The sequence below is a fragment of the Argopecten irradians genome, chromosome 1 (genome assembly GCF_041381155.1).
Source record: "Argopecten irradians isolate NY chromosome 1, Ai_NY, whole genome shotgun sequence".
In the NCBI taxonomy this organism is placed as follows: Eukaryota; Metazoa; Mollusca; class Bivalvia; order Pectinida; family Pectinidae; genus Argopecten; species Argopecten irradians.
In genome coordinates, this window is record NC_091134.1 from 56,248,097 (window position 1) to 56,266,359 (window position 18,263).

An 18,263-nucleotide genomic window follows, 5' to 3' on the forward strand; every position below is an offset into this window, starting at 1 on the left:
GCTACAAAACCGAAAGTGAAAGTTTAGGCTACGTTATGTTACAAAACCTGATAAAGGTGGAACACTAAGGTATTTATTAAATACAGATCATCACTAGCTGTATCTATATATAGACCGGTCTACTTCGTGGAATTTTTCCTTATTCACTTTACTTGTTGTCAAGCTGTTCATTGATGTGAATCCAGGTGAAGCATAGGCGAACAAAACCCAATATACGATCAACTGACTCTGTAGTGGAGTTGGACCGACACATAATCAGGTTAAATCTATTGAACATGTACTTCAGGTGTATAATGGTTACCATCTAGGTCATTCTAAATATATAACACTGAAACATACTGGTTTTACCAGCGATGACTGAAATAAAGTGATGCAATGAATGATATAAATAGAACAGTTCAGGTATTTCCCGTGCTTTTTTTAAGCAGATGTATACCGTGTATCCTATACACACATGTGTTTTAATACTGGGTCAATATTTATATAACTCTGTCTGTCACATGGCACCAAATTTCAGAAAAAAAATATGGTTGCTAAAATATGTCAAATCATATAACATTGGAATTGCTCTTAATCGACACTGAGATAATTTACATCAATTTGGTGTATGATAGGCAGTAAATGGCCGCGGACACCATGGCGTCTCACATAAACGTACCAGGGCTCTAATGCTTAGTTTAACCACTGCATGTCAACAGTTGAGTTCATGAAAAATAAAGTTGGGTAGAAAATATGCTTGCTTGTATTTTAGTTGACGTGTACGATGCACACATCAGTTATTCGCTCGACGCAGTCCATAAGAATCGCCGATTAAACTCAAACCGCCATATGAGTTTGTATTATGTATTTGACCAACCAATGCCTAGAACGCAAATGCACTACACACAGGTATGTGAAATCAGATATCACCACAGGAATTACGATGTTCTGTTTTCGTCTTTACCCTGCATTATGCACTATTTATATAAATTGACCATATTCGTTTACACCTAAATATCATTTTTACTAACCTTTAGATTTTGACGTGTAATATTCGCCATCGAAACGCCTCCCATGAGGATGTGTCGCCGTATCAATGCAGTACAATTGGCATGATGCCGCAAATGGAACGCACGGACTGAAACAACTTTTCTACCCCATCGGACAGAGATATATATGTACTTCCGATGAGGGTAAGATGTCTGTCTTACCCAGGATAAGACAGCCCGCACGCGTAAAAAATACTAACGTGCTAAATCAGAACTTGTAAAACGTCGTATGCAAATAAATAGTAATCTGTGCAGTCCAATTGGAAAATCCATATTACCTTAGACTTCGAGCTCTTGCTTCGCATTGCGTACTCAACTTTGACCTTATGAATATCACAATCGCAAGTCCACCTGCCTTCACATATTCCGTCTTTGCATATTACAGAGTTAGCTCCCTTGCGGGTAGGTATCGAGTGTTACGTCATTATTTTGTGAGCGCAATTCACGTCGTATTCTCCGAAATGTATGACGTTACGCTCGCAAACACGTGACGTCACAATCGATACCTATCCGCAAGGGTAGATAACTCTGTAACATGCAAATACAGAATATAATACTGTACATTTTGAATTTAAATGGTTCTGATACAATTTATATTAATATTTCTTTGACTTTGAATACTTCAAAATGATTTAGATTCGAGTTTAAAGTTTGTGACAAAGTAAAATAAAAGTCTTGAATTTGATAAAGATATTTGTCGTCACTTATTTTTTTTAAATCGGGTAGTTGTAGTTTTAAACATTTGTTTGGAAATTAAAAGACAGAAAACATGATCATTCAACTCCCTACGTAAATAGTCGGACAGGGAAATATATGTACGATTCAATAAATGAAAGAGGCGTGTCGGCAATTCTTGGGTAGACAATCGTGATTCTCCTCCTCGGGTAGAGATTTCTCTGTCTCAGGGACAGATCCTTTTTTTCTCCCATACTTGACAGGGTTACCCTGAAGTTGCTATGGAAAAGATAACTCTGTCTTTTACCGGGATTGGGAAAAGAAAGCTCACACGCGCAAGACAGTAACGTCATTAATACATGCGGCGACCTTTTTACGCACAGTAACGTTCATGTCGACTGGATTTCTCCAGTTCTCGTTAAAGTATGAAAGAAAAAGAATCTTACATGTGCCAGTCAGGTGAACAGCGATATCTCAACCCTCGTAAAAGATTTTGGCCGTCAACACTCGGCAAGCTTCGGGTTGATTCGCCAAAATCTTTCACTCGGGTTGATATATCCCTGTCTACTTGACAGACCCATGCAAGATTATATCATTTCTTACTCCTGGCAGGAAAATCATCAATTTTACAAGTGTATTTTTTTTCTATCTCACCCGAAGGTAAGAAGAAGCTACGTATACACGAGATATTTGCACGTGCTCACATAGGGTTAGAGAAAACAAATCATCTATCATTTTTGATGTGCAACAAACCAAATAAAGACATAAATTATAAAGGGTCAGTAAGAAGTATAGGAGGCTCGGGCTACGTCCTCGCCCCTATAATTCTTACTAACCTCTATGCCTTTATAGGGATCAACCAACTAAATAAAAAAAGACCTTCGAAATGGCCCCTGTGTATACAAGATTGAGCCCAGGATAGAATTTTAACCCGGCCGCTGATTGGCTGGCTAATTATGAATTTCAAAAGTAAAAATGTTTTCTGACAGGTAATTATTCCTTGATAACCATAATATCAATTTGGAAATTCATATTGAGATTTAGGTTCAAAATATCAATTTTGATAATGAATAGGTAAAAACATTAGAGTTTCCGGATATTTTAGTGCAAAATGCGCCTGATTTCAATAAAGCTACCTTGGTTGGAGTTTGAGCAGAAGGACCCAAACTTTTTTTTCTATCTAGTGTTATATGAGAACCTAGACTTTAATTATAGAACACAATACCTAACTAATATTTCTTTGTTTTAATAATACAGTACAAAACTTTAACAAAGTTTAACACTGTGGTCTATGTAAAATCATTTAGTTGGTTGCTCGGGGGTCAGTAACTGACTATATATAACTAATAACAGCGATGCATGGGATCTGATACTATTACCACTCAAGATATTAGTAATATCAATAATATATAAATGCACAAAAAGTGATGGAAATGAAGGAACGTTTTATGAGATGCAAAATCATGACTGGGCTTTGCATTCATAAATGATGATTACCCGTTTTTAATATCGACTCCTTCAAAGATATTGATTATTTATGGACATTGAGATAGGTCCCAATATATATTTAAATTGTCTTGAATATTAAAGTTCATCTGATGGTTACTGGATGGCCAGTTGAATAGCTTAATCAACTGAAAATATATTTTACCACATTATGGAATCAATGGTTCTTAAAGCGAAATAACTATACATGAAGCCGTCAATGCAATCTCTGCAAACTATTTAATTCATTTTTTATTAAATATATGCAGCTAACATATAGCGATGGTTTTTTTCGGGTACTCTTGTCCTCCTTCATCGAAACCTGGTACGTCTGTAATAGACCCTGGGTATCATTAGGGCGTTAAATCAATCAAACCAAATGAAATACAAAGAAAGTACTATCATAGCATTTTTTCCAATTTTCCAATCCATTGTCGGATGTCTATATCTTCCTTGTATGGAAATATCGAATGAGGAAAGACCACGGTAACACGGTATAGTTTTATTGACTACAACTCACCCAATCCAAATATTTGCTGTATCTATATATAGATTAGACAATTACCTTTAAACGCCCTTTGAATCAATTGTTTTTACCTTATCACCCATCGTCAATCTAACGTGAATGATACTATTGCATGTATGGTTATCGAATGTTGACAATGGTCTAAAAATAAATGTGACTCACTCTTTTTCGAATTTAATTTAATTTGCTTTTATCTCTCTTATCTTAACGTACCTTTTCCCGGTGTTACTGTAATACTTGATTTGTCATTTTATATTTAGCTTTGTCAACGTAAACTGTCATGTGATAAATTGTTTCCTGATTTTGATTTTCCCACAGTCACCGAAATCTGTTATTGTTGTCGATAATGTCTTTTTAACTAGGAAATGTTTAATAAATCAATTTCTTAAACCTATGGTATGAAATGTAAAAACCCGATGGATTTTTGGAATGTAATATAGTTTATACATTTATTCTTATTTATTTGTTGTAAATGTTTTTTTATATCTTTTTATAGATCACATGATATACATAACGTGATGCAATTCATGTTATAAATAAACCAGTTCGGGGAATATCCAAGGATTTAGCAGAGATCATTTCAATGTCGTGTATGTTGAGGACGAATTTGTTACAATTGATTTCATAAGCAATACATAAGATGAATAGACATCAGCGGTATCATATTTCCATTGCATTGGACTTAACTTAAGTGTTATCTACATTTGAGAAAGCCTTTCTTTGAAGAGATATTATTATATAAAATATATTATGTACAATCAAATTCAACTTTTAGAAACTTTTTGTGCATCTATAAATAGGTATTGGGATTTCCATAAATTCTTAACAACGTTAATATATCAGTGAAGTATATACACTCATTCGGACAAATGAAGTTGAGAAGCTATAGCGGCTGAGTGATCGTAACAATAAAGTAAGTGCGCAAGTACGTTTGTTCGTTATTGTTTTTTTAATATCTACCAAACCTGTGATCTCTTTATAATAAAGCTATGGGCAAAAACAATTGTGAAATTATATGTAAACACTTTATATGTATCACGGGCTTCTGTCTCAAAAGGTCTTACAGTATATAGTGGGATCCGAAATTTCGTCCGAATGTTTATGATTAGGTTCCATTTGATTTTATTCTGTCATTCTCTTGTACTTATATAACCTTTGGCTTATGTTACTCTATATCATAGATTTACAAATATACGGATTATGTATCTACTGTACCCAAGTAGTTCGTATTGATCAATGATCAATCTAAAATTGTCATTGAATTTGTACTCAGTATAATTGACTCACTTTGGGAAATTATATGAATTTTGAGGAGTATTTCCGACTTTCAAAATAACTCGTGATGGTAAATAAAATGAACTTTGAAAGCTCTTTATTTGTTTTGTTTATAAGGGCAAAGAGGTAAACTACTAACTGGAATATTGTTCAATCACTTTCAGGGGTACACTCGACAGCGGAACTTCCTCAATGTGACATGAAAAGGTAACTGTATGTGCCAATAGACAATACTGACTAATGCTAGTAGCGATAGTGAAACCTTTAAAGTCATAAAAGGAAACATTTTCCCAGGGAAATTTTTCAGAAAAAGTTCACATTAAGCTACAATACAGTGACGTAGGATTTCTAAGAATGGAAACATGGAGTACCATTATATATCAAACCTCACGTAACCAAGTATTAAAGGCCTTTCAGAAACAAAACATAAAATATTTCTTAAAAACAATAATAAATAAGAAAATATTTATTGATTGTGTAAGATGAGGTTACAACACCAAGCAAATGTAAGATTTCCAGCGTAATCTATGTTAACAGAGACGATTCATTTCGCTATTTTGCCGTCTGGAGATTGATAGTCAACTAACGAACGGTAACTAGGGCGACGGCGGGAATCATATGACGACCTACGGTATAAAAATTAGCATTTGATTTAATTAATGAAATAATGGAAAATCTCATTTTATATAGCATATCTAATACAAATATAGGTTCATATCGTGTAACATCTGTTCAAATTTAAAATGTAGATATTCAAAACTTTTAAATATATATTGTAAAAATAAAAAATAAAAATCTGTTTGATATTTTACTTAATAAAGGTCTATTACCTTTCCAAATCAAAATTTCAAGCGTATGTTATGTTATCTGTTCCACTGGAATTTGCAGTGTCGCCTAGACTTAAGGTATAGCTTCTCGCGAAAATGGCGTCTTAATTACAACCCCGGGAACAGTTCTCTGATACAGTTTCAAAGGGGACATAAGCGTTCCACAAACTCAATATGCACTCGGATGACAACCTATTCCGTGGGTCACAACATAGGAATACGCCTGTATAGTTCTAAGTCAGAATCTGCATTGTGACAAGAGCATCAAAAAAGCATATCAGTACGGGAGACATTATCACTGAATTCCCTGATAAGCGGTAATGTCCAAGGCGGCGGCATGGATTCGTAATAAACTGCAAGCTTATCAAAAGTGTGTGTTGTATGGATCAGAATTGTAGGCTAAAACTATGCAATACTCTTATCAGGAAATCGGCGTTGTTCACCGATATGTTGCCCGGAAATGTCAAAGCTTTTAGCAAATTTCTCCTACACTTGTTACAACTCACGCTATTGGAATACTTGACATTATTGGCGAGGTTGATAAAAGGAAGTTGCTATTTTGGAACAATCTTTGTACTGCAAGTAGTAAATAAGTGCGGAAAACTTTCTTCCTCATTCGTGTTTGTAGCTTTTGTATTCTGGAACATGATACTCCTCGCGGAAAGTTTAATTCATGACATATTCGCAACCGCACACAGACTAAATGTAGCATCAGTTCTATTCGACTTTGTGTATGATGGTTTTTGCTCCACTCGCAACTCACAGTGCACGAGAAACGTAGAATTCTACTTTAATAAATGGTAGACGCTGAAACCCTTACGACAGCATTCACTCTGTCCGTGATTCTTATCCACTCTGGTTGCTGAGTCTTGTTTATCCTAACCACACATAAGATATAGGCGATTTAATCAAGTTAATGTAACACTGTAGTATGCAGACTATGTACGACATTTGGACGATATTACTTCGCACTTTTTTATCCGGCACTGTTCTATAGTCGTGATAAAGTATTAGACTTCCTTGTACATTTCTTAGAAGTAACATATATTATCAAATTCGACCACATTCCAGAGGAACAGCAATGTCAGTTTTTGGCTCTCGACGATAGCCGAGGGCCTTTAGCCGTACTGGGCATCGAAATTCGTGTTTTGTGGCAGATTTTCCGGTAAAAGTATAACGCGTATACTTTTGTGCATTTGATAAGTTAAAGTAATGCGTGCGACGTAGTGCACATTTTCTTCTTGTGAAGATCAGTCCGTCAATTATGACGATAAGTGATATTTTTTGGGGCTGTTGCGCAGTGGCGTGTGACGTCTTATATTTACAGTGCCTGAAGGTGAAAGTGATGATTTTTTTTTTAGTTTTTATGCAGCTACATGTATAAGATAAAATGATAAACAGTGTAGAATTTTAGTTTGTTGTGAAAGCTTCAATGACTGTATTAGGGATGTGTGCCTTGAAGTCTTCGAGTGTGGTGATTTGTACTACTGCTACCGGTAGAAGGTTCCATTGTGTGATTGTATGTGGAAAAAAGGAGTATTTGTATGTGTCATTGGTAGCATACAATGTATATTTAACGGTGTGTGTGTGGGTGTGCGTGTGTAGTTCTGCAATCTGTTTTGATGAGGAATGGTGTGTTGACTGTGACTTGTTTGTGTATGATTTTGAAAAAAGTGTAAGTCTTGACTGTAATCTGGGGGGGGGTGTAGTGATGGTAGTTAGAGTTCATTTATCATGTCTGTAACTGAGCTTGTGTTGTGGTATCTATTTTGTATGCATCATGCTGCTCTGCGCTGTATTTTGTCGAGTTGTGTGATCTGGTTGGTGTGGTAGGGGTCCCATACGGAAGAGCAGTATTCCGGTTTGGGTCCTGTGAGTGCATTGCATGCGTTTGCTTTGATGGGTGGCGAGTTAACTTTTAAATTGCGTTTGGGAAATCCTAATGATTTGTTTGCTTTTGATGTGATGTTGTTTATGTGTTTGTCCTAGCAAAGGTTGTGTTGTAGTTTTATGCCTAAGTATTTGCTGGACTGTACTCGTTCTAGTGTAAGGTTTAACAGTGTGTAGTTTTGGTGTATTTTGGGTCGTTTAGGTGTGATGCTAATAATGTTGCATTTGTCGGGTTGGAAAGACATGAGCCAATCCCGCGCCCAGTGTTCTGCTGCATGTAGATCTTCTTATAAAAGTAGTGGTTGTGTATCTGTTTGTATATGATGCTGTCGTCTGCAAAGAGTCTTAGTGTGCTGTGTTTTAGGTATTCGTGGAAGTCATTAATATGTATGAGAAACAGTATGGGTCCCAGACAGGTTCCCTAGCTGGAGGACTCCTGATGTAACTGGGATATTGAGAATCAACTTTTGGAGAATGCTCTTTGTATTTATAGCCCAAATCAACTGATTGAACATTATACATGAACTACCTGCATTAGAGGGTGATAGTGCCTAATGTCACCCCGAGGCTATCACTGTCACCCGAGGCGAAGCCAAAAGTCTATAAACAAAACTCACAATAACCATTCAGTGAAATATTCTTATTCTCATGTCCCCTGCGGTTTTTTGTAATCTTAAAGTTTTTGTAAATCTCAATTAATTTTGGTTTCGTCCCGTCGTCTGTTTAAAACTTTGGCAACCTAGCGAAGACGCTTGTAGTCGCATGTCTTCCGTTCACTTAATCACCGCCGGTATTAATAAAAGGCAACATATAGCGCAAAATGGTGTAATCGCAAAGCTCCGTAGTAATTTTTTTGAAAAAAATGATAAACAGACTAATTTGGCAAAACTATTAATAGCTCGTATCACTTTAAGTATTTGATTTTGCATCGGGCATTCCGTAGCTACATACACCTACATGTGTATATGCGTACCGCTGAATTCAGATATGTTACCGTCTATTTATTTTATCATCATTATGCAATCATAACAAGCGTACGGGTATACATTTGTATATAAAATCTCAGCAAGGAAATTAAAATCGGAACGGACTATAAATACCGCCAGGCCTGCAGCTGGTCTAGTAAGGTGGGAATACCTGTCCCGCCGTCTCTTCCTTGTGGGATATCTTTGTATAACCTTTGACCTCAGATGCGTTTATCATGTTAACACGGAACGTCAATGCATATGCATAGTCATCTTATTTGCACTTTTTTGCGTAAAAATAGTCGTTTAAAGGCCTCAGGAATGTACATAGTTTTGCTAAAGCACTTACATTTTTATTTTAGAAAGTAGAACCAGTTTTATTAGAATGTCCCCGGGAAAATAAGACTCTTTATGATATTTTTAGACAAATACATTTAAGTTTTATGTTTTTATATATTTTTAATCTGCAGTTTTATCGAAACTGAATATTTGAAATGAATATTTTCATTTCAGATAGCATGGTGTTGCCTATAGGATTTGGTAAGTTTTCCAAATAATTTCTTTTTCCATTTGCCTCGGGTTAAATCACTTCCACTGGGCGATAACTCACCATATTCACATTACAATAGGTCGATAATTGTATATTATCTACCTTGATTTACATGTAATTAATCGACCTACCCGACATTGTAACAGATTGTGTTAAAATAAAAAGAAGGGTTAAAGTGCGACTCTATAAAAGGAACAATTTATGGGCTAAAATTAAAATGCAGAAATAAAAAATGGCAGATGGAACTATAAATCCAATATCATATATCAAATGCGTGATGTAGAACATCATTAAAGTGAACGAAGTATGGAAATACACATAGATTGAGGAAACGATAGCGTATTTTTGTTGTTGTTGTCCTTTTGAGATAAAATAACACGACAACATGTACATTATAAATTCCAAACAATCAATGAAAGACAATATATCATCAACGCTCTGAATGTTTGCTGATCATGGACAAATACATGATTTTAACAATTATTCCGTTATTCTCTGTGGATATAACGTATACATTTTTTGTTCTCTCTCATAATTTAAACGTAGGAGAGAATGTTTGTTTCAAACGCGAAAACAAATGGACTTCCGCCATTGTAACAACACAACATCGGTATCTTGCACAGTATGCACTCCAAACAGTGACTTTTCAGGCGTAACTGTTGTGATTTATATCCTTGTCTTCTGTCTCGGCAGTAATATTATGAAATATCGCAGTCAGAAACTAAAACGTCATATTTACTCCAATATCCATGAATATGCTAATTGAATCATGATAAATTCTCAGAGATAAAGACAACATTTTGTAATATTTTCATTTTTCTTTACTGTTTTCCATTTAAAATGAGAAAGTTATTGTGATAAATGTTGATCGCAATGGCTGTTTTAAGGTATCCAGTTATATGTTTAATAAGTAAGGAGTCCTAAGTACATGTATTATGGCCATTTCATTATCTTGTTTGTCATCGTTGGATGGCTTCTCTGTTATTTAAGTTTAAATATGTATTTTTGCCTAGTACCAAATTGGATCCCGAACTTCCTGGATCTCGCATCATCATTAGTAGAGAACAAACCTATTCAGGCGTCCACTCCTCATGACAAGATCTCTATGACTGCTTACCATTGGCGAAACAACGATCAAGGTCAAAATGGTACGTTATCATAAATATTCTTATTGAAATACGTTTCTATTTACTTTTGCTCATTGAAAATTGGTTTAAAATGTTGAGTTAATTCACCTCAGCCCGAGGACAACAACCGATTTACTAAAAATTCCATTGTAAAAAGCCACCAGCAAAATACGTGAAATTGACAAAATAATTAAATTATCAAAATTCTTATACTTAAATTGATTTGCCTTTCTAAGAAGCACCCCTTTTATATAGATAAGAAAATGATTAAAAGGAACTCAATCTAATTAACGTTCACAACGTTCGCCCAGTCGATATACATTACAACTTTGATGTTAAGTGCTCGGATGATGTCAGAACTGGATATAATCGTAGATGAACCATGATATGATATGTCTTGGCCACAGATGATATGCCACAGGAAAACGGACAATCAGATGAAAACTATTTGGCACAAGAAAAGGAAGGAATAACCCATGGACCCTGTTTGGCGCATTGTAAAGGTATATCTTTCATTTTATATATTATATACCCGTGGAAGAGCTGAGTTTCCGATGAAGAATCTCCGAAAAAAACACAACTATTCAAACTAACAATGACAGTTAAGGATATCGGACATCGTTTCCAAAGATATTAAAAACCATTTTGTCATAGGCTACACAGTTATGAGTGTTGAGATGGGTATAACATTACTCGTTTCCTGTCAAACCTATTTTTCGTTTCAACATTGAATACGCACAAATTAAAAATTAGCAGTGCACTCACTTGACAACTTGTCATTGACGTGAAGATTGTTTTCTACCATAATACATCGTGTTCTTCCACTCTCAGACCATTGTATCAATGTACTTGGTGTTGGATAATTATTAACAATAATGATATTCTACTCGTGGAATAACATCTTCTAGTCTTCGGATTTGTCGGATTTTAAACTTTGACCCGAACTACTTGTTTCCTCATTGCCACGTCACAAATTGTTAACGTCATCAATTATCGAATGATGTCATGTTGCAAAACTCAGATCGCTGCTTGATTATATCAATACACCTAAATTATTTGCATATGTCGGCAGATATCTGACTTTGGCCTTCTCGTAGATTATTTAATTCTGGTATAAAAAGGTCACATAACTCGGGGTTATTGGATATGGAATTTATTTCACACTCATAAGTTATGTTTTATAAGTTACAAAAGACACTTGTTAAAGCTCGTGTCGTTTGGAACTTTTAAAAAATAACTCATTCCTGTGAAATAAATTCCATATCCAAAACCCACTCCTGAATAATCTATATATTGCATGTTGCAACATAACCAAGATCAACATAGAAAGAAAACACTTACTACGTAATATACACATGTATAACGTCCACATGTTGTTAATGTTGATTTCCGTTGCAAAATCTTCCGAATGGTCAATTTTGTCGACATGTTGTGTCACAAACAGACCGATACGAGTTATCTTTCTTTAGTGTTCACTTGTATACCGGGTGATCGATTTACCCAAAACAATACATTACATACTTACTACCACAATTTCATACAAAATGTCGAGTTACCCGAAACATTACATACTAACTACCACAATTTAATATAAAATGTCGAGTTACCCAATACAGCACATACTAACTACCACAATTTAATATAAAATGTCGAGTTACCCAACACATAACATACTAACTACCACAATTTAATATAAAATGTCGAGTAACCAAATACAGCACATACTAACTACCACAATTTGATACAAAATGTCGAGTTACCCAATACATTACATACTAACTACCACAATTTGATACAAAATGTCGAGTTACCAATACATTACATACTAACTACCACAATTTAATACAAAATGTCGAGTTACCCAACACATTACATACTAACTACCACAATTTAACACAAAATGTCGAGTTACCCAACACATAACATACTAACTACCACAATTTAATACAAAATGTCGAGTTACCAAATAAGTTACATACTAACTACCACAATTTGATACAAAATGTCGAGTCACCCAATACATTGCATTCCAACTTCCACAATTAATACAAAATGTCGAGTTACCCAATACATTACATACTAACTATCATAATTTATTACAAAATGTCGAGTTACTCAATACATTGCATACTAATTACCACAATTTAACACAAAATGTCGAGTTACCCAATACATTACATACTAACTACAATAATTTAATACAAAATGTCGAGTTACCCAATACAATACATACTAACTACAATAATTTAATACAAAATGTCGAGTTACCCAATACAATACATACTAACTACCACAATTTAACACAAAATGTCGAGTTACTCAATACATTGCATACTAACTACCACAATTTAACACAAAATGTCGAGTTACCCAATACATTGCATACTAGCTTCCACAATTAATACAAAATGTCGAGTTACCCAATACATTGCATACTAACTTCCACAGTTAATACAAAATGTCGAGTCACCCAATACAGTGCATACTAACTAATACAATTTATTTAAGCATTATTCTCTTTTGGGGTTATGAAGTCATAAATGAAAAACGCAAAGCGTCTATGAAAAAGAATGTCCGTCGTCTTTTTTTGTCTATGACTTCATTGTATTATTTTTAATGACTGCTATTTTATTTTCCATAAGATATTGAACACGACAATGAAGTCCAAGCTGAAAGTGATCTGTTCTGGAAGTGTGCGGCAAGCGGAATGGTATGCAAAAGAAAATATATAGAATGCATTAGAAATAAAGCATTAGTTTACAAGTAATATGAAATACTTTTAAGTCTATTTCAATTTTTTTTGTGCTGGTCACGTGATGCACTTTGTAGTAAGCTTAATGCTCAAAAACACAAAGGAAAATGTTTCAGAACATGATTATTCAGAAGATTTATGATATATCAAGTTTTATAACCGGAAATGTACCAAATGAATCCGATAAAGACAATGTGCAGTGGAATGCCAATTTTGATGATACTTTTGAAACTCTTATAAAGTGTTTAGAACATCGTGTTCTTTTTAGTAATTTTCCATGCGATTTTGTTTAGTCAAAAACACTCCCCAATGGCAATGGATATGCGCACTTGAAGGTATGTTTGGGCGTCTACGATGTCATTATGTTCTTCACTTTTAGTTCTAGTTGAATTTTTATCGTTGCTTACATTTTAATGCTATTTATATGAATCATATCAAAATTATATAAATATGAAAAGCTCTGACAATTCGATATTTATATCTTTGGTTTTGCTATTGATCCATCATCTATATTGAATGTACATGTAACTTATCCGAATTATTCTGCCGTTCTGTTGTCTTTAGATGTAGGCACTGTTTCGATGAAAAGCTTTAATATATATATATATATATATAACGATAGAATAATTTCGACTATGTAAATTGATGATATCTGTGATCAGTCTGTTTAGATTAATGACAAGTAAATGGTTTTCCCGAAAGAAAGCCATCTCAACCAACTAATCAATAAATAATGCAAACGGACGTTATTTGTCTTACTATTTCAAACGACATCATGTAACTCCAAAGGCGTTTTAGATATATTGAAGTGAATTATCATATAACATACATCAATATATAAAATATTTATGAAATATAAAGGTTTAGCATTGTCATTTCCAGCTATTGATATTATGCCTAATGATTCTTCAAGTGACCGTCTACCAGGCAGAAACAATACGTGTAAGTCAATGGCATGATTTCTAAACGTATTATCAAATCCTAATTGTCATTTTACCATTCAGCGCGAATTACCTGATATTGCACTATAACAATCGCTTTTGTAAAACGAATTTGTATATAGCAAATGGAGTTTGTAATGTTTTTTTTAAATAAAGAATAGTTTTGAGTTTATTGTTAATGTTACAGGTGAAGTCACTAATATTGATACCACCTTACCATGGAATACCTTGGACGATTCCACTTACGTTGTATTCAAAATTCAGAGCTCTGTATTGCTGGCGGGCAAAAGTAAGTTCCTTTCCTTTCCCTACTCTACATTGCCTACTATATGTATAACTAAATCATAGCAAATGTGTTGTTTGAATGGCTTAAGGGGCTCGTACAATACTAAAATCTAACGTCACCCTTCCTCGTTATCCGTCGATCTTCGTGTCGTGAACTCTTGACAAGTAATGATCATTTGATATACTCTTAATATAAATGATAAAATTCAAATATATCATGAAAATGTATATATTGATAACGCAATTGCTTACGAAGATTATTTATTACATTTCAAGAGAAATATAATTTTACTTGCATCTTCTCATTGTTGTTTTATGTTTTTAATTGTTTGATCATACTTCTGTTGCATTAGAATATTTTATTTATTTTATTAGAGTTATTTTTCCTCGAAATGTTTCCCCATGCGTGAAACAGAATCAGTAAGTGGGAAAATCGCGGCAGATTAAAATACATGTACTTGTATCAGTTAGCACACTTGAGAACTAGAATAGAGACGTACAGTATTGTTTCCCCCATTCGATCAAATATATATGCTAATCATCAAGAACCAGGCATATCCTCTATATCTTCAACTTAAACACGGTTTTTATAAAAAAAAAAAAAAAAAAATCACCCTATTTTTTATACAAATTTATAGTTTCCATGCTCTCAAGTGATTTTGAATCGGGCCCCTTTTATGTTCCCTTTCTGGTACATTATGTACCTAACCAACTTCCAAAGTTTCACAATCCTACATGTACTCGTTCAAATGCAACTTTTGTGCAGTGTATTTAATTATCTGGCTGCGTTCTCGAGATTTTTGAATTACAATTATTTACATATATTGTAAACTGATGTTGTTCTATTTTCAGTACATCATTTGTCGATGAAATTCCTAATATTGGGTCATTGTATAAATATGATGTCTGTTAGACAGATATCTTGGTATTCCATTACTGAAATTCGACCTTCAGGTTCTTTGATTTGAATGGTCGAGATTTAAAACTTAAAAGACGTAATATTGATGTACTCCAATCACTCCTCGAAAAAAAAACCGCTATTGGAATACGAAGCATGGTGGTATCGAAATCAAATTCCGCTTTCACATTTGTAATATGAAATATCAACTTAAAGCTCAAATTTGTTGTATAATCAGTGTTATGCCCTTCGGTAAGAGGACCCTTCTGGTAATTTTGGTGATTTACCGCGTCTAGGCCGTGTTTGAATTTGATTACAAAGTTTTAGGGAGGTAGATGATACTTTGCCGAAATATGCCTGCATACTGATCAACACTAAGATGTGTAATTTCAGCCACATGGACCTACTAGAGTTCAGATATACCATTTTAGATTTTTAGGGGTCTTTTAAAAAATAAGTAAAATTCGTATTCCTCATGTTTAAGCTTAAAAAGCTAGCCGAGACCAAATACCTACACAGTTAGTTTCGGTGGCTATAATTTCTAGACGGTCTTCACAAAAAAAAAATATTTTTATTTTTCAAAAGAATGATGATTTTCCTTTCAACGCTTTCCTACACAACTATACATTGTAGTCTCACTATGACGATAGCAGCCCTGTTTCAACTAAATTGACACAAAACGTTTGTAATCGAGTTTTTGAATGCCATGATGGCATATTTTGCTAACAATATTTATGCATTTTCTCAATGTGTCTCTGGTGTGTTATTTATGTCAAAGATAAACGCCGAGATGTCCTGAAAGGCTCAACTTAACTTTCATTTTCAATCAGCCAATGAGATTTAAATGATGTCATGATCATGGAATTCCGAAACCCGATTGAGGACAGTTTCATGTAATTGTTGTTAATACGGGGCTGCTATCGTCTTAGTGATAGCTCTTATCAAGATTGATTAAATCCTGAGCAAACATTCCTCCCTTTTCCGTTACAGTATAAATGGAATACTAATTTTACAGATTCCTGATGTAGATTCCTATAACGTCTAAAATGGTCTATGGGAACTCTGGTGGGGCCTAATCGATATAAATTGAAATCGATACTCATACCCTTGTTGTATTATAAGTATATATAAAAATTTAGATCCAAAAAGATGTTAAGTGTGAATATAGCATAATACTATTAATAATTAATATAATTCGCTATCAGCTCATCTTTAATGCATGACTCGAAGCCTATGAAGATATCACCATATCTCATTTGCATATGTCGGCAAATAACGTTTTTTTTTTAATTTGCTCTACTTGTAGTTGATTTAATTGTTGTAGAAACAAATGGGCACACGACCCGAGGATAGCAAAATAATTCCATATCCAACAACCGCTTTTTGTTTAACCTCTTTTTATTACATTTGGTTAAGTATTTCACATCAGGCAGACTCTACATTTGACCTTTTTTTTCTTATTCATTTACAATACCATATACTACACTACGAACTCTCATTAGATTTGCATTAAACAAACAGTCTTCTTCATTCATATCCTGTATTCTTTTATTCATACGCTTTACCTTATTCCTTTGCTACATGTTCCTCCTTTCCTTACTTTTGTATGATTCGATGTGATATTCCCTTCCTCCTTTATTTTAATTTGGGTTCACACACCTTATTACCACGTCGTTCTATTTACATTCCGTCAGTCTGCTAATAAGGCTACTAAAACTGGCGGACATAATAAGAAATCGAAAGAACAAAAGCTTTGTCGATACAGACAGATATGAATAAATAATTATTATCAGAATATTAGAATGAAACACTTTTTGTAAAATAGTTTTAGTGACATCATTTGCTTATGTTTAAGTTCATATGATTCATATGTTGCGTCATCATTAGCGATGATATTCTCCAATCCATGTCTTCATTTCTGATGATTGACACCGCTACGACCCAACACTTCGTTTGAAACTATATTCCTACATTATAAATTCGTTCGCCTAACGTTCGCTTTCGTTCATGTTTTATCTAGATTTGTTAATTCTATTGTTATTTATACGTTATTTTGTGTGGTTTTGATTCACGTGCATGTACATAATGAAAGCAAGGAAGTTATTGATGCACCAACTCTTTCACAATTCAAAAACCTAAAATAAATATAAAAACCTGAATAAACAGAGCAAAAAGGTATGTAACTATCACTTTTCAAAATTGTGGACCTAGAAAATTAGACAGCATCCTCTGTAAACTTAGAAATAATGCTAGTAATCTTAATTATGACTTATTCAATGATCATTTATTAGATTTTCGAAATTGCGAGTGCGGATACCCACAAGAAACTGTTTTCCATTATTTATTCGAATGCGCACTCTTTATTAATAAAAGACAAATATTAATTGATACCCTGAAACACCTTATTACCACGTCGTTCTATTTACATTCCGTCAGTCTGCTAATAAGGCTACTAAAACTGGCGGACATAATAAGAAATCGAAAGAACAAAAGCTTTGTCGATACAGACAGATATGAATAAATAATTATTATCAGAATATTAGAATGAAACACTTTTTGTAAAATAGTTTTAGTGACATCATTCGCTTATGTTTAAGTTCATATGATTCATATGTTGCGTCATCGTTAGCGATGATATTCTCCAATCCATGTCTTCATTTCTGATGATTGACACCGCTACGACCCAACACTTCGTTTGAAACTATATTCCTACATTATAAATTCGTTCGCCTAACGTTCGCTTTCGTTCATGTTTTATCTAGATTTGTTAATTCTATTGTTATTTATACGTTATTTTGTGTGGTTTTGATTCACGTGCATGTACATAATGAAAGCAAGGAAGTTATTGATGCACCAACTCTTTCACAATTCAAAAACCTAAATAAATATAAAAACCTGAATAAACAGAGCAAAAAGGTATGTAACTATCACTTTTCAAAATTGTGGACCTAGAAAATTAGACAGCATCCTCTGTAAACTTAGAAATAATGCTAGTAATCTTAATTATGACTTATTCAATGATCATTTATTAGATTTTCG

At 34.0% G+C, this 18,263-nt stretch overlaps 1 protein-coding gene across 4 annotated transcripts in view; it reads left to right on the plus strand.

The window, feature by feature from the left end:
• Nucleotides 1-1,153: 1,153 nt before the first annotated feature.
• The window catches only part of LOC138334479 (uncharacterized), a 32,081-nt gene continuing 14,971 nt past the window's right edge, over nucleotides 1,154-18,263 (plus strand). Inside the window, exons 1-9 of one of the 4 annotated variants that reach the window (XM_069283153.1) lie at nucleotides 1,154-1,172; nucleotides 5,154-5,196; nucleotides 9,185-9,211; nucleotides 10,235-10,369; nucleotides 10,756-10,851; nucleotides 12,991-13,058; nucleotides 13,394-13,435; nucleotides 13,983-14,042; nucleotides 14,229-14,330. In XM_069283153.1, coding sequence (XP_069139254.1) covers nucleotides 9,190-9,211; nucleotides 10,235-10,369; nucleotides 10,756-10,851; nucleotides 12,991-13,058; nucleotides 13,394-13,435; nucleotides 13,983-14,042; nucleotides 14,229-14,330 — 525 coding nt within the window. In that variant the 5' untranslated portion in view covers nucleotides 1,154-1,172; nucleotides 5,154-5,196; nucleotides 9,185-9,189. Of the gene's footprint in view, nucleotides 1,173-4,342; nucleotides 4,640-5,153; nucleotides 5,197-9,184; nucleotides 9,212-10,233; nucleotides 10,370-10,688; nucleotides 10,852-12,990; nucleotides 13,059-13,393; nucleotides 13,436-13,982; nucleotides 14,043-14,228; nucleotides 14,331-18,263 lie in introns of those variants that run through there. The other 3 variants (XM_069283147.1, XM_069283139.1, XM_069283161.1) reach the window with 3 other exon arrangements.